The sequence below is a fragment of the Montipora capricornis genome, chromosome 6 (assembly GCF_036669925.1).
Source record: "Montipora capricornis isolate CH-2021 chromosome 6, ASM3666992v2, whole genome shotgun sequence".
Classification (NCBI taxonomy): domain Eukaryota; kingdom Metazoa; phylum Cnidaria; class Anthozoa; order Scleractinia; family Acroporidae; genus Montipora; species Montipora capricornis.
This window is the reverse complement of record NC_090888.1, coordinates 55,277,041-55,287,040: the sequence shown is the minus strand read 5'-3', so window position 1 is coordinate 55,287,040 and position 10,000 is coordinate 55,277,041. Positions and strand designations below refer to the sequence as shown.

The window sequence follows — 10,000 nt, the reverse complement described above, 5'->3', positions numbered from 1 at the left end:
TTATAAATATAGGGCAACCAGAATTCATTATAATTGTTTTATTATTCATCCAAATGTTTTCCAAGCACCAAAAGAGGCAAGGTGTGTTGTATTGTGTTTTGGGCTGCTACAAAGTTAACAACTTGACTTGTCCTGAGATGATTGTCCAGTTGTATTGTAAAAAATATCAGTTACATCACTTTTTATCAATGCGCCATTGAAAGAGGCCTTGTTGGCGTCTGAAACAAAGATTTCTTGTGAGCTCAAAATGGAGTTACTGTCACGGCACGCAGCCTTTAAAACAATTTTTTTCCAGCACTTATAATAATTATTATAATTATGTTATGACTAGTTAATTGCTTATAATTTATTGAAAATTCTGCTAATCTTTGTCAGCATAAAGTCTTGAAGCACACCAAAGATGTTCCTGATGAACTAAAAGATGCTCTGGATCATGAGTCGTTTGAGAAAGCCAGAGTGTACCAACTGGATCGGTCCTCATTTAGCTTCATTTCTGGAGCATACTCTCAAGTTGAGACAACGGTAAGAATACAGTAAGATTTCACTTTATTGACAAGAGAGGTGGTCCTCCTTTATTTTTGAAGAGATGCTAGTTAAATAAAAATTTGATTTTGCAACAGTTGAGGCTGGGGCTTTTGCTTACACCATTTTGAGGTAGTAAAAGTAAACATAGAACAAGTGAGTAATTCTTGCAACTTGAACACCATTTCTTTACAGTGATAGGAAAAAATAGTATTGTGGGAGTTGAAAATAGAAGAATGAGCCAGTCCCCTTCTTCTGTTTGTGATTCCTACAAGCCGTTATTCACCAGGCCACATTTCTTTAAAGGCCAGATAACTTATCCCAGTGGATAAGTTGTTATCCAGAGTAATAATAAAATATTACATTTCATGTTAAAGTTGGCCAAGATTTTCTTACACACCTTTCAACTAGATGCGCTTAGAGTGTGCATATTCACAGTTATGAGGGCAACTACATGTAAATACTGAAATCTTTGCAGAGATTGATTTCAACTGATTGATAGTGACTTACTAGTATATACTAAAACAGTGGATAGCGTTCAAACCATGCTCTGGTTGGCTGCTTTAACTCCAGATATCCTTTGCTATTCACCTCTGAGCATCTGGTGGCTCAGTTGGTTGAACATCGAGCTGTCATGCGGGAAGTCGCGGGTTCAAATACCGGCCGGATAAACACGTATTTTCTTACAATAACAGAGGAGAAGTTGCTGACTTTGTAATTTCATCTGCTAATTGTTAGACTTTCTAGTCTTCTCAGATAAGGACTATAAACCGTAGGCCCCATCTTACAAATAAGTTCCGCATGGGATGTTAAAGAACCCACACACTATTCGATAAGAGTAGGGGATGTACCGGTAGTTTCCGGTGTTGTGGCTGTTCTTTTCTCTCCAGCAGAGGTGGTCGGCTTGGCAGTTGTATCTAAAAAGGCTTACGATGTATGAGGCCACCTAAGCAGAAACAGCCATAAGTCAAAAAGGGACTTTGCAGAGTGCTGGAAACATGTAGATGTACATGTAGATGTAGATGTAGATCCTCGCATGGGATTTGTGCCCGAAAGTGTTGTAATCATTGGAGGAGTAATGAGTTAAAATCATCTTTTTGTGCGATGTTATCTCACTGTTTTATTACATGTATCATACTAGTTAAAATAACTATTCACCTCAGTGTCGGTGGCTAGTGGTGGATATTTACCTTGCTGCGTTTGCAGCACAGTGAATATCCACCACTAGCCACCTCCACTTTGGTGAATAGCTGTTAATTATTATCCACTGGATAAAAAGTTATGCTGCATTTGAACAACTTGGGCCTGGCCAAGTCATGATCCACCAGCCGGTTAGAAGCAGAATTGAAAGCACTGGAAACATTCTCATCCTTTGTAGTTTCATAAACACATGTATCTTTTTGGCTGCAACATACATGTAAGGTGCAGTTACACACATCATGGTAAATGCCATTTCCCAAGTGCCTGACACTTAGGTTTTAGTATATAATATACCGTGTCTACCTCAATTACACGTTACGAAGAATTCTCACACATTTTGTTGTGAAGAAATCTCACACAATTCCTTGGCGGGAAATTTAATCACAACTTCGTCAGCATTGTGATTGGCTCTTGTACTTCGGGCATCACAACACCCTTCCAACTTACCGCATTAAATGTCATGGGTGCTTCATCTGATCTTTTTTATGTATCCATGGAAATTTACCACGGGAAATTTACCCTGGGAAATGTTGGTCACATGCACTAAATGCAGTTTCCAGTAGTGAAAGGGTCATTTACCACAGTACAGCTGTAAAAGTGCCCTGTGTAGCCGCACATATTAAATCTACTGTTAATGATACAGCACTTGTTGGATTTTGTGTGCTTTTTGCTCCTAAACTATTTTACCACCATGTTATAATGCATCTCACTTGACACAGTATCAAACTCGTAATGCAATCTTGTGTGATTACAGCTCATTCTTCTGTTGGGAGGAATACCTCTTTTGTGGGAAATATCAGGAGTGCTGATTGCAAAGTTTGGTTACACAAGAGAATATGAGGTTTGCACAAGATTGGTTATGAACTTTATTGTGTGCCAAACTCAATTAAAGGTGTTTCTTGAATCTCTTGCTATACTGTTGACTCTGGGTGGTTACCAGCTTAACTCCTCTATGCTCAGTAAAGAGCTAACCGGTTGCCGGGTCCATTTAGGTTTCTTGTCACTGTTATGGTATCTTTGTAATAAGGGAGCTGAGGCAATGACCACGTTAAGGAGGATGAGAATGCTATAAATGCAAAATCTTTAAGGAATAAAATCAATGGTTCTGCATGCTCTGTATACATGTGTTTTGCATTTCTCTGCACTTCTTTGCCATTATTCTCATCCTAACGATGATGTGAAATGAGTGAACTTTACAGCAGTTATCAGTCACACGCACCCCTCAATGACCAATCAAATGTCCATGGCAATGGTCTTGTTCTCTTGGCGGCAGATGAATTTTCATCATGCAAACATTATTGTCATCCGCTTAAATTTTACTTTTGAAAGATGAAAATGTGTCGTTGAGGGGTGCGTGTGACTAAGATTTCCGCTTCAGTACAAACTTTACATCACCAACAACTTGGTTTATAGTTCTTAAATGTTTATGATAACATGAAGTTATTTTCAGATGATAATATTATTCTCATAAATGTAGCAGTCATCGTCATATTTGTTTAGCTCCTTCTTTGTCTTTTGACAGCCCTACAACCTTTAGGCTTGAAATATCACGTTGTACAAATAATTCCGTAGGTCCTTTTTTTAACATCCTTTATTTGTGCACAATGTAGATATCTCAGTCCATAGCATTCATGTTACTTGCCATGCTGTTCAGCACCATCACAGGGCTTCCATGGACTCTATACAGTACATTTGTGATTGAGGAGAGGCATGGCTTCAACAAACAGGTTTATTCTTAAAGAATTGTTCTTCTTGAGATTGGCACATGTATATGTAGCTAATCACACAATTTTTAGTGCCACATGGAATGAATAAACATGAGGAACATAATTTTTTTCAAATGTGAACAAAATTTGGGCTCATGCTATTTGTAGTCTCTGAAGAAATTAATGACTGCTCATTTATCTAAATTGCACAAGAAGAATCGTGTGATTACACGTACTTGTTAATAATGTACATGGAAAAATTCGGGATAGCATATCGTAATTAAGCAGAAGCAGCGCACACTTAACAAAACAGAAATTATATCATGCAGGGATCTCATTTAATTGACTGTGACATTCTTTGATCATTGACCAATCAGAATGCTTGATTTCTTACTTTTTCTTGCACTCAATTACCTCTTTTCTGCACTGTGTTACCTGAAAACTGCATTTCTCTTAGCTGATCAGAATGCAGACATTTTTACATGTATATTATTTAACTGAAAACACTTGTATAGTTATTTTTCTGTGACATGGAATCCATGTCTTGTTGATACTAAACAGATACAGAGTACCTTGGCATGAATGTTTGTTAGTTCTATCAACCATTTACATGTACATGTAGTTTCTTGTGTCACTTTTGCAATAATTGCAATAATATAAGTAATTATTATATACATGTCATATATAACTTTTTGAGTGGTAAGATCGGTTATTCATTTACCAGTTGCTGGTTGGATTGACACCACAGCATTATGGAAGGCTGCCAACTAAAAGGCCTGATGTGATTTTTTGTCTTGTTCTCGTTCATTGGTTGCTATCGTGCCATTGCCCTTAAGAATAAAACTATGGATTGAAAATTAAACTCCAAAATTGGTTTTTATACAAAGGCAATAATAATATATTGTTGATGTCATGATCTTACCTTGCTCCACAGACTGTCGGATTCTTTTTCAAGGACCTTTTGAAGAAGCTAGCTGTGATGACAGCCATATCTCTGCCATTAGTCGCTGCATTGCTGTATATCATCAAGTGGGGCGGACAGTACTTTTTCATATACACTTGGCTTTTTACGCTTGTGGTCACTTTGGTCAGTATTACATGATATTTCATCATGGTTGCTAGCCTGTGTAGCTGGTGGTATTGTTGGCGTGAAGAATGGGTAGGGTGGGGTGGGGTGCACCCCTGACTGGGACCGTAGCTTTCTTTGTTGCCTAGCAATGACAATTTGGTGGTTAACGAGATAATTTTCCCTACCTTGTGATAACGTTCTTTCTCAATAACTGTCTTCTTGACGGTGTTTTTAAAATTCGAGGAGAATTCTCTTGGGACCACTGTAATACTTAATAAATTACTAGTATAATTATACTAAAACAGTGGCTAGCGTTGAACGCGCGCGCTGATTGGCTACTCAAACTCCGGATATCTTTAGAGCGGTTTTTAATTGAGTGTCGAATGTAATTATTGAATTGCATTGGTTTTGCATTACTTCACTCAGGGATTGGTTCAAAGTTCTCGCGCCACTTTTTCAACCAATCAGAAGTGAAACCAAAACCAATCGTGGCTCGCGCGTTCACATTTTCCCGCGCTTTGTGTCGGCTACGTGTGATTACTTCGAGTTTTGATTGGTTTACTGGATTGTCTCCCTCTTTTTCGATTGGCCAAAGTAATTACTTTAATTTTGGTTTTACGACACTCGATTGAAACTCGCTCTACTGGTAATTAAAAACCTTACAATATCTTATTCCTTCTGGCATAACTTTTACCCAGTGGAAAATTGTGGGAAATGACTTTCGTTTCTGTTGCAGGTTTTAGTGACAGTATACATGGATTACATTGCGCCTCTTTTTGACAAGTTCACTCTTCTTCCAGAAGGGACTTTGCGTTCGTCAATCGAGCAGCTGGCGGCCAAGATCTCCTTCCCATTAACCAAGATTTATATCGTTGATGGTTCGAAAAGATCCTCGCATAGCAACGCTTATTTCTATGGATTCTTCAAGAACAAGAGAATCGTGTTGTTTGACACGTTACTGGCAGAAAATCCGGTAAAGGAGGACACCGATATAAACGAAGAAGGTGGAAGCAAGGAAAGCAATAAAGAGAATGAAGAAGATAACGAGAAGGAGAAGGGAATTGAGGAAGATAACAAGCAGGAGGTATGTTTTTGCTGTGTTATTAGGGACTTTAAAGGCTCCCGCTAACGAGGAAACATCGTTGGGGAAGCAAATGCTTCGCCGTTTGCGACCCAAGGAAACATTTGTTTGCGGAAGCAGGAATGTTTGTGAATTTGCTCAGAAACATTTTAATTCCTTTAGCAAATGTTTCCTCGTTTGCGCGCCGAGGAAACATTTCGGGGAAACAATGTTTCCGCTACAATGTTTCCTCGTTTGCAGGCACCTTAAGATCTACGACGGTGAGTTCGACGAAACGTCACCTCAAAATACAACTTTGCACTTTCGTAAGTTTTTGGTGATTATTCCCATCGTACATTGTGGGCGAAATATCCTAAGAATACAAGGAAGGATTACGTATTTGTATTTGTACGTGTTCATTGCCGTGACTTTAACATCGCCAGTTCCCACGTCCTGCTCCCGTCTGACCTTGTAGCTCAGTCGGTAGATCAGCGATGATCTAACCCGAAGGCCGTGAGTTCAATTCCCACCCTGGTCAGAGATTTTCTCTGTCATTGTGTGGTCCCCGTTTCCCCATCAGTAGGGCTAACGCTCACATGTTTCATATGGGGTAGAAAACGAACACTTCACATTACTCTCTAATCAGTTAAGTCTATCCTAAGAATAAATTGCTACGAGCCGTTTCAGGGTAAAAATAGAGAATGAAAGATTCACATTTGTATGCTCACGTTAATAATTAGGTGATTTCGCGTCGTCGTCGTCGTCGGTTAATGAAATGCGTGCCGCACGTGCGGCATGATTTCTGTCCTTTTTTAACCAATGATATTATTGTTTTGTGACGTTCTCGTTGACGGCCGCTCTGTAGAACGTTAAGTCCCTGTAGGCCACTTCGGAAAATACCACAATAACTCCTTGTTTTGTCCCCCCTTCCCCCCCCCCCCCCCACCTCCTCCAAATTTTGCATAAGTATTGTTTACAGTTTCTCTTGGGACTTAAATGGTCCTAAGAAAAACATTTTTTGTTCGAAATTGGGGGGGAGGGGGGGGGGGGGGCAAAGATTATTGTGGTATTTTCCGACTCGGCCAATTGAAACCTTTCACATCAGGGAAACCATGAGGGGAACATTAAGGGAATTCGTCAGGGATCAGTTGACAACCAAAACCAATCAACAGACACCGAAAATCACAGGAGCAAATCACGACTCAATGCATGCGAGCCAATTTGCTATTGTTCTTGGCTTTTACCCCTGATTGGCTGGGTTTGTAGCGCGAGTTTTTATCCAATCACGAAGCGTAATAATGCAAAACCAAGAGCAATTACAAAATCACTTTTGACACTCCATTGAAAATTGGAAGTTATATGACAATCTGTACCCTTCATTTTCTGAGACCGAACCATTGCGTCACAAAATCAAATACTTTAAGATTGTTAAAAGGAATGTGGAAAGTTGATACGATATTTCCTTGCTTGTTTCTGCAACATAATCAGGCTTGTGATACTCGAGAAGTGGGTTAAAGAAAATCAAGATTTGCATCAAGGCCAATTGCGAATTCCTAGTCGTCTTCGATCCAGACTCCAGGAAGGGCTTCCGATGAATAGGGCCTCTTTTAAATAAAAGCAAACCATTCATTTTGATGACCTGCTAGGGTTGTTATAACGGTGTTGTTTCGCGCAGTTTGTCTACCAATTCTGCATCCTTTAAGCTGAATCGTAAATTCCGAGGTTGAAGTTTTACGGTCTGCCATTTAGGTACTATGTATTTCTTGAAATAGTCGGATGACGAAGGTCCCTTTATGGCCCGACGTGTTTGAAATTTCTAAGATGTTCTTCGGCGAGAAAATACCTTCAAAAAATAGGAATAGAAGAGAGTAAAAATTATCATCGTTTTTTTCTTACTCTATTAGGTTGCAGGTGAAGATGATGGGGAAAATAAGACACCCAAAGGCTGTTCAAATGACGAGATACTGGCTATATTAGGGCACGAATTGGGTCACTGGAAACTTAGCCACAATCTTAAAAACCTTGGTATCTCACAGGTAAACACGATTCCATTGTGATAGCGGTTTATTTTGACAAGTTCTCTACGCAGTGTATCTGTCCTTTTTTGTTAAAGTTAAAAATGTGCTTTCGTTGTTGTTGTTTATTAGAGCATTTTTCAGGAGTTTGTTCGTGAAAAGAAGCAATGCCTGTTCTTCGTTTGTCCCGGTGTAGCAATGAAACCTCCACACGAAAAATGCCATGATTTCGTGAGGAAAAGCAATGACAATAAGACGAGAGCGAAATCTCACAGCCAACCCCGCTAAGGTTGCCATGGACTCGATTCCCCTCCAAAGTACGGTAGCATTACTGAAATTTGCCGGAAATACGATTACCCATAGATGTTTCGTTACAAACAGGAGAAACTCCACGGAAGGAATTCAAAAAGGTCTTCAACTCCAAAACAGTGAGAACCACGTTAGACTATAGTGAAACAGAAACATTGAAAAGGAAGGAAACCACTCGTATGGTGCAAAAAAGGAGACGTTTGGCTGTTAAACTCAAGGCCTTAATCAGCATATACCGTGCGAATATAGAGCGTTTTCACTCACGTGACTAGCAGCTCTATTGGATTACTGAAACAAAAGAAAGTATTTGTATAAAAATAGAGTTCAATTCCCGGAGGATTAGTTTGGTACACCATCATGGCCACGAAATGCTCGAGCAATAGACCTTTTTCGCTTGTACATTTCGTTTTCGTTTTCCCAATAAAGATCAGGTGATAATACTCAGGAGGTTTGGTCCTTTGTTTTGTTCATTAAAAACCTGCTGAGTATTATCACATGACCTGTATTGGGATAACAAAATGTAGAAGCGAAAAAGGTCTATTTCATACGATTTTCAATTTATTATAACTCAACAAAATCACTCCATCGCTTTTGTTCTATAGCAACTTCCATGCATTCGTCATTGACCAATCAGAAACGCGGTATTTTGTTGTGTATACAGCTGTTTCGAGAAAGTTTGTCCAAAAGAAGCATAAAAGCGTACGCGACAATGCCGGAAGGCATTATGGTAAACTGTCAGTTTGAATCAGCGAAAACATGACGGCAATGCTATCGAAAACGTCACCTAGAAATACATGCTCATGCTATGTTAGTGGCATTTAGATATGAGTGAGTAATCAGTCAAATGATTCAGGCCATGAATAAGTAACGAAGGGTTAGGATTCACAGAAAAAGCATGATTCTGACGACTTTTACCTTACTTATTTTATGTCATGTTTTGCAGAGAAAGTCGGAGAAATGTACCAAAAATCGTGGCGCACGTGCAGAGCCATCGTTTTGGCTAATGAACCCTTTTGTTTTTGGACGTGTTTTGGTAGCGTGATGACGGGAGAGAGCTTCAACATAAACCTGCGCGTACTGCCACTTCATCAACGCTATATCCTAAGAACTCTTTCATCCAAATAGCTCGCTACCGTAGGTCGGTCGTGGCATCTTCGATTCTGAGCGTTCACTACAAGTTGAATTTATTTTATTGAATATCTCCCATACTACCTTTCGGCATTGTCGCGAAAGATCTTACGCTTCTTTTGGACAACCTCTCTCGAAACAGCTGTATAATGATGGAAGTGTAGCGTATGAGGGGGCTCACGATGAATGTGTTGCTGCCGGAAGGAGCTCCAGCCCTGTGGTTAAACACATTTACTAGGCTCTTGTACGCACTTTAATTTATTAAGTGGTTAAAAATAAGACTGAAGGTTCTTCAGGTTACTTGAATATTTTTTTCTTTGCAGGTGAATCTTTTCTTTTCGTTTATGATATTCGGTTATCTTATGCACAACAAAATGTTGTTTGCGAGTTTTGGCTTTCCTGATTCTCAGCCCACAATGATCGGACTTCTGATTATATTCCAGTTCATTTTTTCACCCTACAATGAGGTCAGTACGAGATTTTTTGTCGTCTGCCTGTATTTTAGCGTTGGTTGTTCACTTTAAGCTAACAAAGTGTGTGAGGCTTTTTCAAAATTCTAAGTAGTTTTCCCGTGGCGTCCAGGTGCGTGGCTTGCATACGAAAGAATTCTATTACTATTGACCCACTTTTCAAGAACCAATTAGAATATGGAAAAAGCCTCACACACTTTGTTAGCTTATTATCTCCTGAGTAATATTGTTCAGTTTGTTTGGATGTGTTAACGCCGCAAGGGTTATTAATTCAGTGGAGCAGACAAGCTCAGTTTCGCGTTTGAGCGCTTGCGCGCGCTTTCTTAAGCCCTGGCCAAACGCTCGCAACATTTCAACGCAACATCTTGCAACATTGTTGCATGATGTTGCGACATGTGTTGAACGGGGTGGCCAAACGCACGCAACATTTCCATCATTTTCAATGCAACATATCAATGTTCGTGTGTCCCAGGCCCCTGGTGCGCAAGAAGTGGACCTAACGCGCATGCCTTAGCGCAACA

General features: G+C 39.7%; 1 protein-coding gene across 1 annotated transcript in view; it reads left to right on the top strand.

The window, feature by feature from the left end:
- The window catches only part of LOC138052517 (CAAX prenyl protease 1 homolog), a 17,373-nt gene that overhangs the window by 2,680 nt on the left and 4,693 nt on the right, over positions 1–10,000 (top strand). The window contains exons 2-8 of the mRNA XM_068899045.1: positions 376–522; positions 2,477–2,563; positions 3,333–3,449; positions 4,363–4,515; positions 5,234–5,581; positions 7,462–7,593; positions 9,333–9,476. Of these exons, the coding sequence (XP_068755146.1) occupies positions 376–522; positions 2,477–2,563; positions 3,333–3,449; positions 4,363–4,515; positions 5,234–5,581; positions 7,462–7,593; positions 9,333–9,476 (1,128 nt within the window). The remainder of the gene's footprint in view (positions 1–375; positions 523–2,476; positions 2,564–3,332; positions 3,450–4,362; positions 4,516–5,233; positions 5,582–7,461; positions 7,594–9,332; positions 9,477–10,000) is intronic.